A 22,059-nucleotide genomic window follows, 5' to 3' on the forward strand; every position below is an offset into this window, starting at 1 on the left:
GCGTGGAATGGAATAAGGAATGGTATCAAACAAACGTGTTCTCATTCCATTCCATGCATTACAATGAGCCCGTCCTCCTATTTCTGCCTCCACCAGCCTCCCCTGATGAGCATGTGAGGCACTCTTGGCTCTGATGATAAGGTGATGGTGGTGGTTGAGTGTCTCTCAAGGCCTGAGTGTGCTGTGGGGTTTCTCTGTCCTAGTGGGCATCTTAATAAAGTTGGCACCCCTGTCATAAGAATTACATTCTATACCTAGCACTAGAGTATATATCAAATATATTGTATAACCCCACACACACATTTTGTCCCACAGCCTTTCATTAACGCACATGACCAGATTAGCATTTTTTTATATATTTATTATTTCAACAATTACAAGATAGACAAAAATATAGAGGGACAGTTGTGGCTGGAATGGAAATGAAAGAAATGACCACTGATAGTGAAAGATTAATAACCAAATGTGAATCTCAACTGACATCCGCCACTACTGATACTGTCCACTGGATGGCAGTGCAACACCAGCTCTACATAGTGATCTGTCAAATACGGCCAACAATTACATGGATATTTGGTGAAACTGAATTGCCTGTCCAAACATGTTGGCAGTCTCTAACATAGTTATATCACATCAATATGTATTACATGTTCATGGTCCACACTTGCATCCTGAACATTTTTTTTAAATGTGATTATATGTCAGTGTGACGTCTTGAAATGTTTCAATTCTGTTGTGAAATCAAATGACTATATAATATGAATCGTATATATATATATATATATATATATATATATATATATATATATATATATATATATATATATATATATATATATATATACTGTATATATATACACACATTATATTAGTACAGTAAATATGATTCATTCAAACACATTGGATCAAATGGTTTTGATGAATTCATAATATTCATGAACCTTTATCCTTAGTTGTACACAATACTACAAATCAAATATGGCCTACCTTAACATTAACAGTGTTTCACCAAACAAAGAGAGATAAAGGGACAAATAAAACATTGACAAGTGGGTATTGTGCTAGCATGTGTGTTCACAGTCAAATAAAATTCCATACATGTCGTATAGGTATAGTATGTCTCATTCCAATTGTGTTTGGATTTCTGTTCAGTAGTTCCATTGTTCCAGATTCCATAGAAGGACGGTAAAAACATTTATCTCCAGAGACACTTCAGATGGGAGATGAGCACCTGGCATTGACCTCTGGTTCATCCTCTCCTCGCAAAGGCCTATTCATGACACATCACATCTGAGTGAAAAACACTACCTGGCTTTGTGCAAATGTAACAGAGTTGGTTCACACGGAGGTCATTCCTACAGAAGCCTTCAGCTCAGCATGCATCAACACACACAGTCTTATCGCCATACTAGGGCGATACGATGGAGGACAGCACTTACCGGATCGGTGCTGATGATGGCCTAATAGTCCGGGATAAAGTCCCTAAACTACAGGCCCTACTCAGCTCAGCTCAGCTCAGCTCAGCCCTGTCTGCCTCACTACTAAGTTACTGTCATTTGTTTGATAGACAGAGAGGAGGTGACGATCATCATGTTGCATGTGTTTATGTTCAATACATTGTCTCTGTGTGTGTGTGTGTGTGTGTGTGTGTGTGTGTGTGTGTGTGTGTGTGTGAAGGACCTTCAGTCCTTGGAGATGGAGGGAGCCCGCGCCATAGGTTCTGACTGAGAGGTGGGCTAGGCCTGACTGCCTTTGATGAAGCTGCAGATTTTGGCATTTGGGAATCGTTCATTCCCCTTTTCCGACTTCCTAGATGAGAAACCCAGGAGTCCTTTTCAAAAGGAGGTGCTTCCGTCCGTAAGAAGTCCTTCTTCAGCGGGGCAATCAGTTGAACGTGGAGGGAGATGAGACATTTGGAATTAATGTTAGGTGAAAAAAAGATGTCTTTCATTTTTACAATAAAGGTACTACATTGAATTCACAGAGCATGACAATGTGGTGGGGTTGAGAATGAAAAGAAAATGAAAGTGGTGCCTTTACATTCCTGGATAATTAGGAAGTTAAAGCCTTATACACCCAGGCTACTGTTCAATCAAACCTGCAGTGCAACTGGCCTGTACTGAGATAACATTGTCCCCGGAGGCTTAACATTAAGTTGCTCTGAACTGTACCTATGTAATGCTGTAATTACTATTGAACTGTACTAACATGTTGTTACATAGTAATAATTGATTTGTGAAAACGGTCCCAATCTCAGCTGTGTAATGAATTTACTGATATACTCCATGGCCTTGTAAATACAACATCACAATGTAACATGTGCTTATTAGAATTTCAGCCTTACTATACAAGTGCATTTTTTTTAAAAGTGTAACCCAATTGATTTGACAATTAGTGATTGATTTGACAACTATTTCGACCTGAAAGTGTTTTGGGATATGTGGCCGTGCCACGCTGTGTATTTGAAGTGATTAAGTCTGTTTTGACAAGACTGCAGTTTTTGCTCTGTCAAAATGTCTCCTAAAGTGTTTGATTGAATTCCAATTAGTGTTTCATCCATTGAATGAAGAATTCAAGCGGCAGATAGCGAATTCGCAGAATGTCCTTCAACAATACTTGTATCAAAAGAAGATGTACAGTTGAACTGCTCAAGGCTAACCTGAGTTCAGAGGAATTTGTTCATTTATTCTAATAGAGGGAGATTACAATGAATGCATTACATGTGAAAACGCTCTGAATTTGCCCTCCTTTCCTATTTCCCTACCTAGTGTTTGTCTTCATGTCCACACAGCCATAATAAGCATTTCTGGGTCCCACATTTGATTGATATCTCTCAACCATTGAGCCTTTTGCATGTGTTTCCTTAATCAGTCCTACAGCCGTGGCTGGGGACAGGCTGTAGCCTTCAGCAAAAAGTGACATTTGAATCAGGCGACAAAATACGTTCAGATACAACAAACACATTGAAAAAGTCTGCAAATTCCATTACGCTTCAGAATTCTGAAAAAAAGATTTGGGTTAATTTGGTAAACACAGGGTCAGGCGGGAGAGGACACACAGACAGGGAGTAGGGGGGGTGGCATCACGGAGGTGGGGAGGGAGGGGGGGGGACATCTTCAGGAGAGAAGGCTGTTCAGAGAGAAATGCTGAGTATGTTAACTCCGACCCTGCCATGCCTAAACCCAGCACAGAGAGAGAGATAGGAGCACTTTCTCATTTGCTTCCACTCCTATTTTAATAATAGCTGTGCATAAGTAATTTATGAAGGGCCAACCAGGCACTGGGCAAGGGGAAATTAAACTCATTTTATCTGAAAGCAGGTGGATTTCCTATTTATCATTAACATGCATAGAATTTGCACAATGTTATTTCTCCTACTGATGGAACGTAACCAAATAATGTCTGAGGATGAGTTTTCTTTTTTTTTTTTTGCTTATGCTCGAGTGAAATTCATAGATAAAAGTACCAGCTTTTTTTTGTGCAATTTTCTGCGAACGGAAACTAATTCTGGGAAGCTTCTTATTACAGTACAGACTCATTTGGTTTGCATTAAAGACAGACATAAGTGACATTAGGATTTTCTGCCCGATTTTATGAGATGCGCTGCTTTCTGTTAAATCATTAGTCTTGCTCCTCCCCCTGCTTAACAATCCCCCGTTCTCCTGTTAAAGACAGAACACAATCTCTATTCATTTTGTCCAATAACGTTTCAGCTTGAATTTTTCTGATGGTCTGATTTGGGTCATATCAAAAGATTAAACTGATTGAAAAACCTTCCCATGCATTACATGTTATATGTATTTCAATTTCAAAACAGACTTGAATTACTTTGTAACTGTCTTTTGTTTATGTACAGTACAACAAAGTCTATATTAGTGCTCCATACTATAAGAATATTTTCTTTATTTTGTTGCTAAACAATTAAGAATGACTGCTTGCACTGAGAATACTGCTTCTCACTTGTAAGATAAAACGCAACCATAAGTCATTGTATCATCCATGTCCTCTGTGATTCAGTCTGTACACCCAGGGGAGGCTGGTGGTGGTAGAAATCGGAGTACGGGCTCATTGTAATGCATGGAACAGAATAGGAACGGGATCAAACGCCATTCCTCATTCCGTTCCATGCATTACAATGAGCCCGTCCTCCGATTTCTACGTCCACCAGCCTCCCCTGCCGTAGGGGTTAGAGAAGATCATACAATGTGATCTGCCTGCTCTTCACACCAGCCTAGTCCTTATTCTGATGCTGTGGGATGATGTTTTCCTGCTCGGGCTCCTGAAAACAGCACAGCCCAACACAGAGATGCCATGCATGCATTGTTTTGTACTGTGTGTTCGGGCTGTCTGCACTGATCCTTGCTAAGGTACTTACCAGCCCATTGTTGTCTCTAAGTATGCTATTTTCTGGCTGGGCACCTCCAGTATAGATTCAGAGGTTTCAAAGGGACGTTTGTTATAGCATATGGAGTGCTAATCCCAGAATGTGATATGTATGTGTCAACACTGGAGTCTTTTTAAAGCCGGTAACCTTCCCCAGAATTATCCTTATTGGTCTTTTATGATGAGTATGATTTAAAGACCTTATTCATTCCCGTCCTGTCTTATAAAGTTGTCCTGAGTGACATCGATTGAGACTTTTTCAAAACAAAAAAACCCTTTCATGTGTGTGACACACGGCTTGGTTGTACCTGAGAGGCAAACAACAAACACACAACCGTATGAGAACTTGGTTAATTGGTGCAATTACTAATTAATGAATTATTCATGATTTTTCTCGATTCACTGTGTGACAAATTAGCATATAATACACCTATATCCCCTCCTAGCTTAATGTGCATGTTTCACTTGGTCATCAGGACTGTTAAACAGTTTTCTTGAATCTGAGAAAAGCATTAATATAGAATATATTTGAACCCAGGTCCTAAGTAGATTATAAACACTTATTATGGCCATGTTATCATAATATTCTGTGCAGCATATTTCCAAACTTCTGTGGGCCAGTTTTTTAAACATGCAGTTGGAAGATCATAGTTAATTCTGCTGATTTATGGTAATGCTGCGGCCATATCACTCTCAGCATCAGAAATACTAACAAGCTTAGTATAAGCTTGGGCTGAAATGTTATGAGGTTTGAATTTCTGGAACGACCATAGTCTGTGGAGCAGAATCTCACTTCAGCAGAAATAGAACGATTCCTGTGCTTAAAAATTAGTGCTACTGCATAATATTTTTTTTTTTTGCAAGGAAAGGAGGTTAGGTGGCTGGGTCTTGTCGGAAATGCACTGCGTGTAGAAATTTTCGGAGGAAAACCCTTCCTCACAGGGGTAGGCTCATGCTAATCGTTTGAGAGCTTGCCAAATGCATTGTGCATTACAAGATTTATGCTGTCATAAAGTTAGAGCTGAAATCATCATTAACTCATTGACGATGACAAGATTGTGTTGCTTCATAACAAATGCCTCCATGTTAAGTTACCCTGTACGGTCACCCTAGTCTCTTCACCGATCAGGCCCATCTGACGTAAGCATGTTATGGTTACAAGCCTCATCATTTTTCTATGATCCACCTCTGGCACAGGGGATGTGCCTCTCTTGAACATGATAAATCCTGTTTGTGTCTGTCGGCTGCTCCGAGGTTTTAAGTTAATCTGGCCATCCTGGCCGCTGGGGCCTATTTGTCATCTAGGGGAGAAAGCCATGGTACCACGTACTGTAAGACCACAGGGGTGGGTAGAGAGAGAGAGAGAGAGAGAGAGAGAGAGAGAGAGTCTGAGTTAGAGATGTACGGTGTGTGTTAGCTTTACGTGTTGCTGACATGCCGTGTATCCCTAAGAGCAGGGCACTGAGGCAGCAGAGGAGCTCGTCTGATTACCCAGGTCCAAACAGACAGAAACAATTAAAAACCAATAGAAATTAATAGAATAGAATGGAATAGAAGGACACAACAGATACAAGTTTAACTGCACCATTCTGATATTGAAGAGTAAGATAGAACAATAAATCTGCAGCATGCTCACATAAATCATACTGTTTTAAGTTCCCTTTTCAACCACCCAAACCACTGCTCTCTACATCTATCCATCCTGCTCTCTCTCTCTCTCTCGCACCTCTCTGTCAATAATAATTCAATCTCTACCTCACAGATGTGGCACTTGTAGCAGGTAGAATACTTCAGACACCATCTATTTGTAACTCTGAAAAACCCATCAATGTAAAACCCTCAGTGTTATCAAAATTATACATTTGGAGCTGTTAGCATGGCCTACAAAAAACACATACAAAAAGGTTATGCTCGAGTGAAAACGAGGACATTCTCATCTCATTAAAGAAGCAGAAATAGTGGAATTAGCCTGAATCTAATTACAGAGCAGACTATCTCATGTAAAAACATGCCTGTTTTTTCCATTCTCATTCATTTTGACTAGTAATTAGTTTTGGCCTCAAAAATGCCACCCTTTAATCCTGGAATGGCTGATGTGATTCGAGGTGCAATTTAATCTCGCTTTAATGAAGAACTAATGGACGCATTGCAAATTACTTTTTTGCGGTTTGAACAGGAGGGATAGAAAAAAAAATCTATTTCCTGCTTTTGAAAAGATCAAGAGTATCTTTGATAATGGCGAGAGCGTCCGCGGCAGCCTCACTGCATCGAGCCAACAAGCTCTTTTACTCGACTCACAATTCAATAGAGAGGAGGCTACAATTAGCAACAAAGCAGGCAAAATGCATCACTACAGCAGAATCGCTCTCAACGGCTCCAGCCCTCCAGTGCCCAACGCCTTGTTAGAGCCAGGGCCGCAGTGTCAGCCCGGAACAATGAACCATGATAAATTACCCTCCAAAAAAAGATGTACTACTAATTTTCAATTATACCTATAATGCATCATAGATTGGAGGAAAATTGGACACGTATTGAGAACAAATAGTAATAGATTTTCAGCTTTTTTTTGTTTAGCTTTCTCTCTTTCTCTTTCTTTCTCGCTCTCTCTCTCTCTCTCTCTCTCTCTCTCTCTTTCTCTCACCTGTTTGTGTTTGAAACAGGAGAGGAACATCCTAAGAGAGAAAAATATACTTCCAAATGGGCATGTTGATTGATAAATGAGATGGTGTTTGATGGTCTTCTGATTATGTTATTTTGTTACATAGCCTTGGAAATGAAGATGGAAGCATAACATGTTTATTTACTGGGTATATTTCACAATGATTTACAAATTACTAAAAGTAATATTACCAGACAAATGTGTATTCATCTCTAATTTCAAACAATGTTGTAATATATCATTCAGACAAGCTGGAATGTTTCACAACATTGACAATCTTCTGCCTTTAGACTTCTGCAAACTATGTTTTGCAGTGTGTGGTTTGAAATTTGGGCAAAAAGCTTGCAGCATGCATCTATGTAAACCACTTATTATTGGACACACTGTTTCAAACAACCATTACTAGTAGAGGATGCTTTAAAAAAAAAAATATCGAGAGTAAATGAGAGTTCTCCAAGGCAAAATGGATGTGAAAACTATGAAGGGTCAGACATGGTGAACATGTGTATCTCTGTGTGCATGCCTTTGACTAAATGTGAGAGAGGGTGAAAGCCTAATGGAAGTTGGCTTAACTCTGGGAGACAGCCCCGCTGTATATCTGATTACTGGGGGACAGTCATTTTCTTTCTTAAATAAGGAAGAAATTGGATAGGATGAATGATATTTGGCTGTCGTATTGCAATGATGGTACCACAAGAGATTATGTATTTCATAATCATTCATCATTTCCACTAGTGTTCAGGCTTAGCATAATGGAATTGGTAAACTGGTTTAAATCAGAAAGTGAGGACGGACTATCAGCCAGAGACCTAAATGGTTATATGGTAATGGCTCTTTAGCCCAGTGAAATATTTTCACAAGCATACGTCCTATTGATTTGATTTAAGTTTTTCTTTTTTTTCCTATCACAGGGGCAGACATGCATGCATTAACATATATTCCCATGATCATGATTGTCTAGAATATATATTTTGTATGTGCTAGGTTAAAGGACACATTTCACACTACAGTCCATTTTCATTTGAAAAAAAATATTGATCAGTACAATCAAAAGTAGGCCTACTTCAGGATTAAATATTGTTATCAAATATGACATTAGGTCTGCATTATCATAGACATGAAGGGACAAAGGAGGAGTACCCATTAACCATATGACCATTCACTGTATTGCATTGATTGCTTTCATAACACTCCATCCAACCAATTAGAACATGAAAATGATATCTATCGCTAATCATGATTAATTAGGGCTGGGGGGTGGGGGGTTGGGGGTTGGGGGTGTCTAGTACTGTACCTAGCAGTGCCGTTGGCTGGTAAATTGGTAGCTCCAACATCAACCACTAGATGTCACAAAAGACTTCTTTTAAATCCCATGATGATTTACCATGAGACTGTTACTGGATTCAATCAAATGCACAGTGGGGAAACATGGACTATCTTAAGGTAAATTAATGTTCACTGCAATAATGCCCCCTGTGGGTTTTGTTTCACCAAGTCAACATAGTCTAAAAACATAACGGCTTAATCATGGCACAAGAACAGTTTCATTTTTTCCCCATAGTGCTTTTTAATTCCAGGCTTAAGACTCCCAACATATGATAAATCAGAAATGATCAAGATGATCCAATATTACCTTAGATTATTTCAAGGCCCATCCCTTTATTTTGGATGCTTTGTCATTTGTTTTTGATGTCTTCAGGTTTTTGCCTTTCACGTTACATTACAAGCTGTCAATGGTTACAACTGACAACTGTCAAGGCAATTACTTTCGGGTGTGGTCCTCATTCTTCTCCTCTAGGAGTTTGAACCTAACTTTTAATTCATTTGATCAGGTCATTATACTACCACATGAGGATACAACTGGCTTCTTTCATGCATCTCAATAAATGTTAGCCGATCTGACATTTGTATAGAAACATGTCAGTTACAAAAGCCTGTAGCCGTCACCTACGGCTAACTAAATGTCATCTCTGTGTTATGCCATTGATAATTATGCAACACCTTCACATAATGTCAGTGATGTGTCCTCGTCATAATTAGACTTTTCCGATGTTATGGCCAGTCATACATCCCTAGTGTCTCTCTTTTCAGTCATACATCCCTAATGTCTCACTTTTCTGAATCATGAGCGGAACATCCAACTTTGTAACTTGACAGCTTCTTGCACACTACAACTCCTCAGCCCCCAGCATGCATTGCATGTCCAACATGGAGGAACTGACGGTGGAGGTCCGGGGCTCTAACGGAGCTTACTACAAGGTAAAAAAGCTAGCTTTATTAATTATATGTAAATCAAACGAGTCTTGCTGAAACATGATAAATACGTGCATATGTTTCCCCGTTATATCCAATGAATGTTACATTTGTCTGAACTGGTCAGCTTGCTGTCATGGGATCATCTGATGACGTTAGCTTGCTTAGCTAAGGCTAGCTAGCCACCTAGCTAGGTGGCTAACTTCATAGACAGTCAAAAATGGTCAGATTTATGTCAGGAGTGTTCATTCGAAATCATTAACTTCCAGCATTATGATATTGGCCGTTTCAGCAACTCATGTTAGGTGCTGTCTTCCTGAATGGAAAACCTAGAAATGGCAGTTGGCAAGACTGGCAAGCTAGTTACTTGAAAGTCAGTTAGCTAGCTAGCTAACGTTAGCTAGCCGACTGTCATTTGTTGTTGTTGTGTGTCGCTAACCAACTACGTTATGGCCTTCTTTGCATTGTCATTGTTTCGTTTTCCTTCTCACTTTTAGTTGAGTTTCCTCTGTCGCTCGCAAACTAGACGATATAGGTAACTCCGGTTGGAAAACCCATCATGAAGTTATTATTTGCTATATATAGTATAGCATCATCAAGAAGTTATTCTACGAATGCCACCTCAGGCTTAGTCGTATCTGCGAGAGCGGCAGCTGCTCTCCGTCAATCTTCAGCTGTTGTCGGGTTCAGCAGATACTTTAGACACTAGGTCTATTTGTGGAGTCACAGAGCGAATGGATACCGCAGGCCCCCTGCCCCCCTTTTCTGAGTGTTTTCTGGGTGTTGGACTGTATGATTTTTGGATCTATGAGTTATGCCATAGACTAGTTTCCAAGCATAACTTTAAAGCCTCACTGTTTTAGCCAACTATCCCTAAGGTATGCAGTCAGTGTTTAAACATAAGTACGTGTCTGACTTGGAAAGTGTTTGGTATTTATTTGCTATAGTGGACTATATAAGCCAATTATACTTAAGGCTATACTGTATGGTGGCGGTATACATTCTTGTCATGTTAACACGTGTTCCAACCTGTCCTCTCTACAGGGATCTGTCAAAGATGTCCACGATGATTCACTCACCATTGCCTTTGAGAACAAGTGAGTGGCAAGCACAGTTGTCACACATCTATGTACTGAATGACAGTACTGCTGCACAGTGCTCTTATTTCAAATCAGTCTAAATGTGTTTGTTGTTGTTGTGATTCTAGTTGGCAGCCTGAGAGACAAGTCCCCTTCTATGATGTGCGGATGCCTCCTCTAGCCGACGCAAAAAAGGACATCGGCGAGGGTGAAGAGGTGGAGGTTAGTAGCCCTGGCTCTCAGTATATTAAACACTTGGTTTCTTTCCTCACAATTCCACAGCACATTCACTTTAATCAGAGTTACTCAGCCACAGGTTTGTTCTGTTCCAGCCCAGTATAAAACACCAGATTTAACTCAACAACTGATCATCAGGGGCTTGAGTAGTTGTAATCAAGCAAGAGGGGGCTGGTGGAGGGAGAAATCGGAGGACGGGCTCAGATACCACTCCTCATGCCGTTCATTACAATGACCCCATCCTCCCATGTCTGCCTCCACTGGTCTAAAGTGTGTTCATACAGGGCTTGAACAAAAATGTCCACTTCTCCGGTTCGCCAGGACTAGAGTTGATGATAAATCGGGATCCAATCCTGAATCACGAAGCTGTCACTCTGTGTTTGTCTTGGCAGATCTTCTCCAGGGCTAATGACCAGGAGCCGTGCGGTTGGTGGCTGGCCAAAGTCCGCATGATGAAGGGAGACGTGAGTAGGAAGCCGTGATTAGGCCTGTCTTAATTCACCACACAATGTTACCTCAGAACTCAATCTCACTTTGTGGTTGTTTTCTTGCTTAGCTCTCGCTGCTGTTTCTTGGATATTTCACCTGTGATTTCCCTCTTCTTATGTTGTGTTGTTAGGTGAGGCTGATTAGACTAATGTCTACTGTGTGTGTGTGTGTTTTTGTTGTACAGTTCTACGTGATTGAGTACGCTGCCTGTGACGCCACATACAACGAGATCGTCACCTTCGAGCGTCTCCGGCCGGTGAACACAAACAAGGCCATTACCAAGAGCTCCTTCTTCAAGTGCACAGTCCCTGTCCCCGACGATCTTAAGGCAGCGTATGTGAATTCATGAACCGAGTCGGACGCAATGCGCCGTCATGTTCCTGTAGGTCGACTGGCTTGTTATTAACATGCCGTAGACGTCAGGGTCTTACACACATGTTTATTCAACTCTAGGTGTAAAAGTGAACAAGCGCACAAAGACTTCAAGAAGGCGGTGGGAGCCTGTCGGATCGTCTACTGCCCGGAGACCAGTGAGTTGGTTGTTATGGTAAGTACCTTTACCCCCCTCCCCTCTACAGTTTATCTACAGTTTCAATGGTATGACTAGCACAATGCGTCATAAACAGTTATACACACAAATGTATCATGATGCACAATTCCCTTCCTTTTTTTTTTTTTTTTTACACTATCCAGAAGAGAGCACTATTGAGTGGGACATTGTATATCAAGATTGCTTGTGTGTAATTGTAGTCCTTTTTACTTTGTTTCTGTAGTCCATAAACGAGGCCACAGTGAAGCGCGTGTCTTTGCTGAGTGACATGCACCTTAGGAGCATTCGCACCAAGCTCATGCTTATGTCTCGGAACGAGGAGGCCACTAAACATCTGGAGGTGAGTGGACCTTATCTGGACTAAGCTGTCTCTCTCTCTCTCTCCAGCTTTCTCAGGTTTCACTGAAACTATTTGTCTTATCTTTCATCTCTCCCTCTTTCTCCCCCTCCCCCTCCCCCTCCTCTTTTCCACAGAGCACAAAGCAGTTGGCCTCAGCCTTCCAGGAGGAGTTCACAGTGAGAGTGGACCTGATGGGCCTGGCTATAGGGAGCCACGGCAGCAACATCCAGCAGGCCAGGAAGGTCCCCGGGGTCACGGCCATCGAACTGGACGAGGAGACCGGCACCTTCAGGATCTATGGAGAGGTGACTTCATTATTGACCTTATTTCTTTTACCATTGAAGTCATTTAGCCGACGCTAAGTCATTTAGCAGACAGTACATCTCTTTTTGTCGCCTTACATTGAATTGTTTTTCCTTCTAGTCTGCTGAAGCGGTGCAGAAGGCGAGGAATTTCCTGGAGTTTCTAGAAGATTCCGTTCAGATCCCCAGGAACTTGGTCGGTATGTGTGAAGTTGGATGTTTTATATTCACAACAGACAGGCATTGTGCTGGTCATGGACAACATCCTGTGTATGCGTCAGGGGAGGCTGGTGGAGGTTGATATCGGAGAACGGGGCTCATTGTAATGCAAGGAACACAATTAGGAACGGTGTCAAACACACGTTCAAACACATTGTGTATATGACATTATCGTGGCTGGCGCTGTTCTAATTCTGTGGCTGGTATGGGCTTGAACATAGGAAATGCCTCCTGTCTTTTCCAGGCAAGGTGATTGGGAAGAACGGCAAAGTGATCCAGGAGATAGTGGACAAGTCTGGCGTGGTGAGAGTGAGGATAGAGGGGGACAAGGACAACAAGGACAACAAGGACAACAAAGAACAACAACAACAACAACCCCGCCCGGAAGTAAGCCCTTACCTTCCTGTTGGTCCCACATCACTGGTTAGACTCGCACTTTATTGCAGAAATGAATGAATGATTCATTCGATACATAATGACACACGTATGGCAAAAACATCAATGAAACATTGAAAACCACCGAAGCACCAAGTTGTAGATTCATAGATGAGTCTTCACTATAGAATAGTGAAGGCCTTACTGTGGACGTTGGTGGCCATGACTTCTTTACTCCCGTAATAACATTGTATGTTTGTTTGTGTTGCCGACACAGGGAATGGTCCCGTTTACGTTTGTGGGGACGAAGGAGAGCATCGGCAATGTCCAGGTCCTCTTGGAGTACCACATCTCCTACCTGAATGTACGTACAGGTGTGTGTGTGTGTGTGTGTGTGTGTGTGTGTGTGTGTGTGTGTGTGTGTGTGTGTGTGTGTGTGTGTGAGTGTGAGAGAGAGAGAGAGAGAGAGTGCGATGTGTCTATCTGAGGTCTGTGTGATGTGTTTGAGCATGTGGTATGTTTGTCCGATGTGGTGCTGATCTCCTCCCCCCACCCCACCCCACCCCACTCCCGTAGGAGGTGGAGCAGCTGCGCCTGGAGCGTCTGCAGATCGATGAGCAGCTGAGGCAGATAGGGATGGGCCACCGTCCCTCGTCTGGCCGTCCTGGCTCTGGGCCTGGGCCTGGGTCTGGGTCTGGACACGGGTCTGGCCCTGGCCCTGGCCCTGGCCCAGCAGGAGACAGGGACAGAGGCTACACCACCGACGACAGTGTCCCTGGCACCGCCCTCCACACTAGCCGCTCCTACACTGGCAGAGGGAGGGGCCGCAGGGGACCCAACTACACCTCTGGATATGGTACGTATGGGGTCCCCCCCAGGATAATAATAATAATTATTATTATTATTATTTTTTTATATATATATATAAACAAGATGGCACCGGATTGTATTGTTCATACGGACGTGTGTCTGTTCATGTCAAAATGCACTAAAAAAAGCTGAATTAACTGAGGAACATAATAACGCTTTCGCTTTTAACAACGCCGTCATTGGCGATCAAAGGTAGTTACTCTATCGTTATTAAATATCAGTTTATTTGACTCTGACATGTTAACATAGTGGCAGGGCCAAGGTGCCGCAGCGCCCCTCTTCCATTCTTTGGGGAGAACCCTGGTATGTCTGGGTCCCACAGTGGCATTAAAAAAAGACCTTAGGTTCTCCTCCTCCTGTCTCTCAGCACTTGTTGGTTGATGAAATGGTCAATATATTCTGGTGACGTGTGCTATCTGAGAAAAGGTTGATCTATCTAAGCGACTCGAACCTCAAAACCAGGTGGCGAATATACACTTTAGTCACAGTCACAATACACTGTGATAAGACATCGGGACACGTACTTTTAACCCAAGTAAATATCTCTGTGTTTTGACCTTCAGGCACCAACTCTGAGCAGTCCAACGCGTCCGAGACGGACTCTGAGCGCAAGGACGAGCTGAGCGACTGGTCTCTGTGTGGAGAGGACCAAGACAGAGACCGGGAGAGGGGTCCCCGGCCCCCCAGGGACAGCAGGAGGAGAGCAGGGGCAGGGAGGGGGAGAGGAGGGCCTGGGAGAGGACGTGGAGCTGGCAGAGGAGCGCCCAACGCCAACAACACTGGTACAGCACATTTATACACACTACATGTGACCTGTACTTCCTTTATCTTGAACATATCGTATTGAAAAGAGACAGTTACATTGCATGATTGACTACTACAACAGCAACTCATTCTTTTTCTTTTCTTTTTTTTAAATATTATACAAACTCCTAAACATTTGATCAGTAATGACTGTGAGACTAAGCGTGTGTGTTGTTGACTCTCTCTAAGTCCGTGTATTGAGTGTGTAACCCTGTGTGTGTGCCGCTCAGCTGTGAGGGACCCTGATGGAAACCCCTACAGCCTCCTGGACAGCAACAACACAGAGACCGACCAGACCGCCGACACGGACGCCAGCGACTCCGCCCTCAACACCAACCGCCGCCGCCGATCCCGCCGCCGCCGCACCGACGAGGACACCACCGTCATCGATGGGATGAGCGAGTCGGACAACGCCTCCCTCAGCGAGAACGGCCTTGGTAAGACCCCCCCCCCCCCCCCCCCCCACACACACACACACACACCCTCCCCCAACACATCTTTACAGTCATCCTCAATAAGGATAGAATTTGTGTTGTGCTTTTTTTTTCTTTTCTTTTTTTTTTTTAAGAATGATTTACATTTAGATTTATTTTTACAATGTCGGTCTCATATGGTGTTCAAAAGCCCTGTCCCCAAACCTCTCTATGTTACATAAGACAGTCAGGGGCAGTCAGTTCATCCGAGGAGGGTCACACTAGATTACCCTGCAAGAGAGGGACATCAGTACAGTAATAATTCAGGACTAATTCATGGCTCAGGTTGACACTAGCTGCTTTCTGACAGCGGTGTCAGTGCTTGCGGCCAGCTAGTAATCCAAAGCCCGGTGGTTCGAGCCTTGTGAACATGCCCGTTTTGAATTTTCACACTTGGGCTTTCTAGTCCCGCCCTGTATGATCTCCAGTTTGTTTACATTCTGCAGTTCGTAAGGTGGTGAACTATGGCAACATGAATCAATTTCTCCGGTTTCCCAACAGGTCCTGGTAACTTAAGCTCTTGATGTCAATTGTATTGGTAAAAAGCGCTATTCAAATCCATTTGATTGTGGAGTTACAGCGAGCTAACATGGATTATGGGCTTGCCGCCCACCAAGTTCACTAGCCAACTAAAGCACTTACTGTAGATGATAAGAATATCCCGCCCTGGCTGTAAACCGTGCCCCTAGGCGCCCCGTATGGCCTCATAAGGACCGGGAGAGGGGGTAGAGAGTTTTAAGGATGGAATAGGTCTGGAGTAAGCCCTGTTGAAGCCCGGGAGTGACTGTGGCAAAGCCTTGGCACGCCCTGCGTAAGCCCTGCTGTGGGAAACAGGCTATTGATGGCCACCACCTCAACTCCACTCTTAATGAGTGTGTGTTCCCCATCCCCTACGTAGATGACCCTGAAGCTAAGTCACAGCGGCGTAATCGTAGCCGCAGGCGCCGCTTCCGTGCCCTTGAGGAGCCACAGCCAGGTAACCAGCGGTAACCAGCGATGGTGGACTGGCCTGCCGTGTGTTTGTTTACCAAAGCCAGCATGACTGACTGACTGAGTGTGTGTATGTGTGTGGGCTAAAACACCAGACTGGAAACCTGCGTGGACAATTGATCAAGTCTTCCATGACTTTCATGACAGGTGGTCTCATCCACAACAACCCTGTCAGAGGCCTGGCTGGCTCAGATCAATGTCCTGCTGTTGTTGTGAAGCTACATTTACCTCACTTCTCATTTTAAAGCTGAAACCCCCAGGGAAAGCATGGACTCACCCAATTATTCACTCCATCAAATCTTCCCATCAAACCCCTAATTATCTAATGTGACTGGTGATTACTACTAGTACAGTGTTTTGAATCCACTAACCTGTCACAAAGTGGTAGACTACAAGTCAAGTATATGTTTTCCTAACTGTATTGCTACTGGTCTGGATTTACCAATAAACTGTGGAATGGCTTCTAGTGAGATTTGAACTGCATTATGTAATGAATTATTAATAAACATTACTGTATGTTTCAGCTATACTGACAACGCCTTCAACTCTAGCTCTGTTGGTTTACTAATATATGTTGGTGTGGTCCACTGTTTCTCCAGTCACGGTGGCAGATTACATATCCCGTGCCGAGTCCCAGAGCAGGCAGGAACCCAGGAACCCCAGCAAGGACCTGAAGAAGAACAAGAAGGAACTGGTTGGTTATCAATGTCATCATGTGAAGAGAAGCTATTTGGTAACATTCCAGTAAGTTACCCTTCTCTAACTCCTCCCTCTGTTCTGTATCCCCCCCAGGGGCAGGTTGACTTCATCGCGGAGCACGGCCCCTCCACATCGACAGCCAACGGCCCCAGTAACCCCCCCACTAGCCCCCCCAGTAACGCCCAAGGTGACGAGGCAGGCAGGGCACCCAGGTCTTCCACAGAGAGGCCTGCCAAAGTCACCTACCAAGGCCAGGGACAGGGGGACGAGACACCACAGCCTGTCCTCAACGGGGTCTCCTAATCTAGACCCGCCGTCAGTCACCTGTTGTACCACATTTTTACAATAGTTCTTGTACAAGCTTGCCAAAGATAAACATACTACGGACATCCAGATACTCTTCTGCACTTTTTCAGTTCCCTCACTGTGGGAGCAATGATGGGGAAGATTTAGTACTGAACACAAGACCTACACAGAGGATGGCCCTGTTCAGAAATAACCACTAGACCATTGGGTAGATCTGGAGGGATTGGATAGCTCTAAGTAAGAAGGCAGTAGCTCCATTGTGCCTTCTGATAGGCTAGCTGGAATTATCAGCCATCTTGTTTATACCTATCAGAAGGCACAATGAAGCTACTGCCTTCTTGCTTAGACCTATCCAATCCTTTCAGATCTATACAAGTGTCTAGGGTGAAATGGGCTGAGAGGTTGTTTCAGGACAGGGTCATGGTTTCAAGTACATGATCAGATGTTGTGCCTTGAGAGAGTAGATTCAACTGAAGTTGCCTGGCTGTCGATAAAGTTTTGTCAAAAATGGCAGTGATGGGGAAGAAGAATCCAGTTATCCTAAAAATATCTGTTGAGGAGCAATTTAGCTGCTTTTTGTTACGTTTTAATATGCAACCACTTCTTCATATGAGGAAAACTTGGAAAATGCAGTCTGTCTGGAAGAGAAAAAAATGTTTTGCACTGAATTGTAATTTCTTTTCCATAATAATAATAATGTTAGTCTGGAAACTGGTCTGTTAATGTTCTTGTCCATTTTTATATGCTGATCGAACGACACGCTCCAGAGTCAATATGTTTCCTATTATCCATACTTCTCCTGAAGTATACACTTACCTCCCTCATGGATTTGAATGGGACTCCACTGGGATAAGAGCATGTGGGGAAGTGTGCGTGTGTGTATTTCGGAGAAAGATGGAGAAATGGGATGCAGAAAATGTCCCTGTCAGATATACTTGTTGTTTTTCATGGATGTTCCTTAGTCTGGAATGATGATGATGGTAGTAGGGACTGTTTTACCAAGGAACTTTTATTTGGTTTATTTATTTTAAAAAATGTACAGTATTTAAAAACAAGAAAAAAAAATAAAAGTTGGTATTCTTAACACTAAAACTGGCAGAACGTATTTTCATGCAGGTGACGATTTGGACTACTGAGAGATCAATTTCCAGATTTTATTTGTTTGGGTATTAAACTACGTTTGTCTGTTGTTTTTTTAAATGATCATTCTGGTTGTTTGATGTGCAATATGTTTTGTATGCAGGTAGTTCTTTAAATAAAACCTGATCTTATATCTAGATCCAAAACTCTCTGTGTCTCGTTTATTGTTTCTCTGAGAATACATGAATGAAAGAATCTTTTATTACTCATTTTGCACAACTCTGAATACAACAATCATGATAAGACTATAGACATGAGAGGTTTATGTGAACACACACAAAGCAGAATCACCAAGTTACCCAGCTGACGTTGACAAATCAGAATCACTGACTACCTCATTCGATATAAAGTACGTAGGTCTTGATTGGGTCATTAATTCAAGCTGAATTTGATACTCGCAACAAGTCAAGTAAGTTATACACGGCCATTTAAAGTTTAAAGAGGAAGTTTACCGGAAATCCATTTTCATGTGTATTCCTGGTCAATTCATAATGCATACCGTCTCGAACTATCGTCATTTCGCGTGAAGCTGTACCATAGCTATCGAAATGCCAGTTCTGTGTTTACTTCCTATAAAATTCTCATACCGCGTTAAAATACGTCAGACAAGAGTTTTTGCACTCCGACCCTGCTCTAAGATGCCAGTGATTCCCAGAGAGCAGCAGGCGCTGTTCAACAGAAGGACCTCACATGGGAGGGAGAGGGAAATATTGGGAGTTGTCGGAAATGGGCAACTTGGAACATCAGGACTGATCAGGGCATTCAAAGCGAGATATCTTGACTCAGAGATCATTTTAAAACACAATTTTTTTCATGAATGTGTCTACTATTGACTAATAAAAACAACAAATCCACTGGATTACAGGGTAAAATTCCGCTTTTACTTGAAAATGTAAATATGCAACTTATTTCAGAATAGAGCTGGCATTCATTTATTCAGCTTTATGAAATACATACTGTAGGCCTATGAACATGACAGTTCCATGACAACATAACATTCTAGTGTGAGAGTGTACCAAGAGGCAGTTGAATATTCTTTTTTATACATGATTTATTTGGGCACAATGAACTAGAAAAGGCTCTGGCCCAACCATCAAGTGCAACAATGTAATATACAAGTGATCTATTTCTTCAGCTGTCCATCAAGTAAATCCTTGGCTTCATTAATCTTAGCCGCCAGGTAGGGCGATCCACCTGCAAAACAACACACAGAGCATCTTCAGAGGAGAGGACAACACACACATACAGGGCTATATTTTAACGGCAAGTGGGGGGGGGGGTGAAATATACAGTATGTGTTATTTTCTAAGCCAGATTTCAGCACACACGACTGCATTTGACCTGCTTATGGTCATGAACACGTCTCTATTCACAGATACTCCACCCACGCAGGCAAGACAGCACTACAGCCCAGTGGAATTTTCACCTGTTACCACCGACACAAATGGCTAATATGCCTGCTGTATGCCTGCTATTGGACTTGCGTACGGTTTTGCGCAGGCTGAAAATAGAGCCCATACTGTAGTAGTAGTCTAGACAATGTACACATTCACACAGTTCAGACAGCAAGTGGTCAGAGTGACACAGATTTGTTTGGAAAGAATTGCATGAAAGTGTTAAAGCAGTAAGAGTTATGTTAGAGATGGAAGATGAAGACATGGAGATGAGTCATCTAGAGGTTCCACCCACCTCTATCTGGGTGGTTTAGAATCATCAGTTTTCTGTGTGCTTCCCTGATCTTGAGCTTGTTAGCCGTGGGACTAGGGAAAAGAACAGGATTCCATTTAACAATTCAACTTTAATTCACTGATGCACACTCTCTCTCTCTCTCTCACACACACAGACACAGACACAGACATTCTCCCTCTCTCTCACACAGACACACTTTATAATGCATACCTGACACCTAAAACGAGACTGGCCTCTCTCTTGTTCATTTTTGGATCAAATCCACCTCTGTAATATCCGCCCCCGAAAGCCTGCAACAACAAGGCCAAGACAGTTTCACCACTGAGACATAATGCATTAGAGTTCTCAACCCAGTCTTAAGGGACCGACAGTTGTTTCACATAATGTACCTATTTCACCTCTTAAGTCTAGTAGACTAGTTGAATTGGGTGTGCTAGTAGGTTTGCGCCGATATGAGACAGTATCCAATATCGTGATATTTGGAGAATATCATGATATTGTTCTTACAGAAAATAGTCTGGAAAAGTGCAGTATCCCGCCTTTCTCTAAAAGATCGAGAGGTGGGGGCGCTTAGTGGCGTAGCACACGAATGCGCTTAACACGTAACCGCAAGGTTCCTGGTTCGATTCCGACCTTCGACATATCTTACATGTCATCCCTCCTCTCTCTCTCTCACCCATCCTTCCTGTCAACCTCTACTATCTCTATCCCAATAAAGCAGAAATGCCCTAAAAACATATTTAATAAATAAATAAATAATAATCTAGAGGTGAAAACATGTCTGTTTGACCAGACTATTTACAACACCAGTCATACACTCTATGCACTGTAGTTCAGGCATTTTTGCTCACACTGGCATGTCTCCACTATACCTCAGCAGTGAAGGAGATTACTGTATATCGTGTATATTTCCTCAAGAAATTGTAACTATTGTGAAAAACTAAATTTGGATATCACCGTATGTGCTAGTGTAGTGAACATGTGTTGAGAAACACTAGACAACATTAATCACACAGGCACACTAGAAAAAGTTTAGGGTGGACAAATAGACATGACATGTTACTGTTTTGGGGAAACCCTGGAGAGCTTGCTTCACTTGGGGTTCCATGTGCTTCATGGCCTGCATGGCATACCGACCTGAAACAAGTAATGTAACAGTCTTCAGTCTCTCACACGGTCCTCTGTGGCTCAGTTGGTCGAGCATGGCACTAACAACGCTTAGGTTGTGGGTTTGATTCCTGCTGGGACCATATATACTGAAATGTATGCACTCACTGCAATGTAAGTCGTTTTGGATAAAAGTGTAAGCTAAATGGCATATATATATATATATATATATATACATGCATGTGCACACACACACGCTTACACACACACACACACACACACACACACACACACACACACACACACACACACACACACACACACACACAGCAGAATAACAGTGCAGCTAAGGCTCTGTGGAAACTTAGAACCACATAATTGTACTGACCTGCAAACCCTGCTGCAGCCAAGCCCAGCCCCACGGCCACCATGGTACTGGCCTTGGAAGACAACACAACACTGTCACAGAGATGTTACATCAGGCCAATAAAACCTTTGCCCAGGCCAATGAAACCTTTGTAACATTTGCCCGTTGTTAATTAGCCAGATCATATTTCTTTGTGGAGTAAGACTGGCTGTGCATTAGTTATAAAACAGTTATCAGACATAGCAATACATCATAATTGAGCTAGCTACATAGCCAGTTAGCTGGTGGAGTGTCAACCGTGCTAGCTGACTGATAAGAAAATGCTAGTCTAGTCAAAAGTCTTTCATGGGAAGGTGCGATACCACTAATGCATTTGAACTTACCATGTTTTTATGCTAAGATCCGCCCCTGTCAAAGACCTGAAACATAACGTTGAGGTCCACTTGTTGTCTAGAATGATCAATGTCACAACTGACCCCTCATGTTTCGATTTGCGACTGAAACTTGTGTCAAAGATTGGGATTGCCGTAAAGTGAGGAAACGTGTCGGAAAGAATAACATCGGGACGCACAGCGTTGACGCAAACACAGGGCAAAGATGCCCACAAGCAAGTACAGTAAACTTTTCAGTTTACTCGAATCGAATCCTACCTTTGAACCATTGTAAAGAAGAAACAATACTAAACTGGAACCACTGTCTAGTTCAGTGCCCTGAAGAAAATAACTACA

At 42.7% G+C, this 22,059-nt stretch overlaps 2 protein-coding genes across 3 annotated transcripts; one reads left to right on the forward strand and one right to left on the reverse strand.

The window, feature by feature from the left end:
• Positions 1 to 9,232: 9,232 nt before the first annotated feature.
• Positions 9,233 to 18,351, forward strand: fxr1 (FMR1 autosomal homolog 1; the record flags this gene model as incomplete). 2 transcript variants are annotated; one of them, XM_083671949.1, is made up of 17 exons in its annotated part: positions 9,233 to 9,301; positions 10,340 to 10,392; positions 10,503 to 10,596; positions 11,004 to 11,075; positions 11,285 to 11,433; positions 11,554 to 11,647; positions 11,874 to 11,990; positions 12,125 to 12,295; positions 12,414 to 12,492; positions 12,756 to 12,898; positions 13,164 to 13,250; positions 13,463 to 13,742; positions 14,320 to 14,538; positions 14,791 to 14,997; positions 15,932 to 16,009; positions 16,623 to 16,717; positions 16,816 to 17,202. In XM_083671949.1, the coding sequence occupies 17 exons, from the start codon at positions 9,233 to 9,235 to the stop codon at positions 17,023 to 17,025; spliced, it is 2,217 nt and encodes a 738-aa protein (XP_083528075.1). In that variant the 3' UTR covers positions 17,026 to 17,202. The 2 variants fall into 2 exon arrangements, with proteins under 2 accessions (XP_083528075.1, XP_083528076.1); XM_083671950.1 differs by lacking the exon at positions 15,932 to 16,009 and having other exon boundaries at positions 16,816 to 18,351.
• A 687-nt stretch (positions 18,352 to 19,038) lies between these two features.
• dnajc19 (DnaJ (Hsp40) homolog, subfamily C, member 19) lies at positions 19,039 to 21,852 on the reverse strand. The gene is made up of 6 exons (XM_083671951.1): positions 21,715 to 21,852; positions 21,353 to 21,404; positions 20,921 to 20,994; positions 20,068 to 20,147; positions 19,858 to 19,928; positions 19,039 to 19,362 (listed from the first exon to the last, which is right to left on the reverse strand). The coding sequence occupies exons 1-6, from the start codon at positions 21,715 to 21,717 to the stop codon at positions 19,292 to 19,294; spliced, it is 351 nt and encodes a 116-aa protein (XP_083528077.1). The 5' UTR covers positions 21,718 to 21,852; the 3' UTR covers positions 19,039 to 19,291.
• Between the last annotated feature and the right edge of the window lie 207 nt (positions 21,853 to 22,059).

Source organism: Argentina silus (genome assembly GCF_951799395.1).
Source record: "Argentina silus genome assembly, chromosome: 6".
In the NCBI taxonomy this organism is placed as follows: Eukaryota; Metazoa; Chordata; class Actinopteri; order Argentiniformes; family Argentinidae; genus Argentina; species Argentina silus.

Bases quoted from the DNA above. Each gene is read 5' to 3' on its own strand.
- dnajc19 (XM_083671951.1), bottom strand. The intron at 20,995-21,352 runs GTCAGTACAATT...TACTTGTTTCAG, and splicing joins GGCTGCAGCAGGGTTTGCAG to GTCGGTATGCCATGCAGGCC. The intron at 19,929-20,067 runs GTATGCATTATA...TCTTTTCCCTAG, and splicing joins AGTCTCGTTTTAGGTGTCAG to TCCCACGGCTAACAAGCTCA.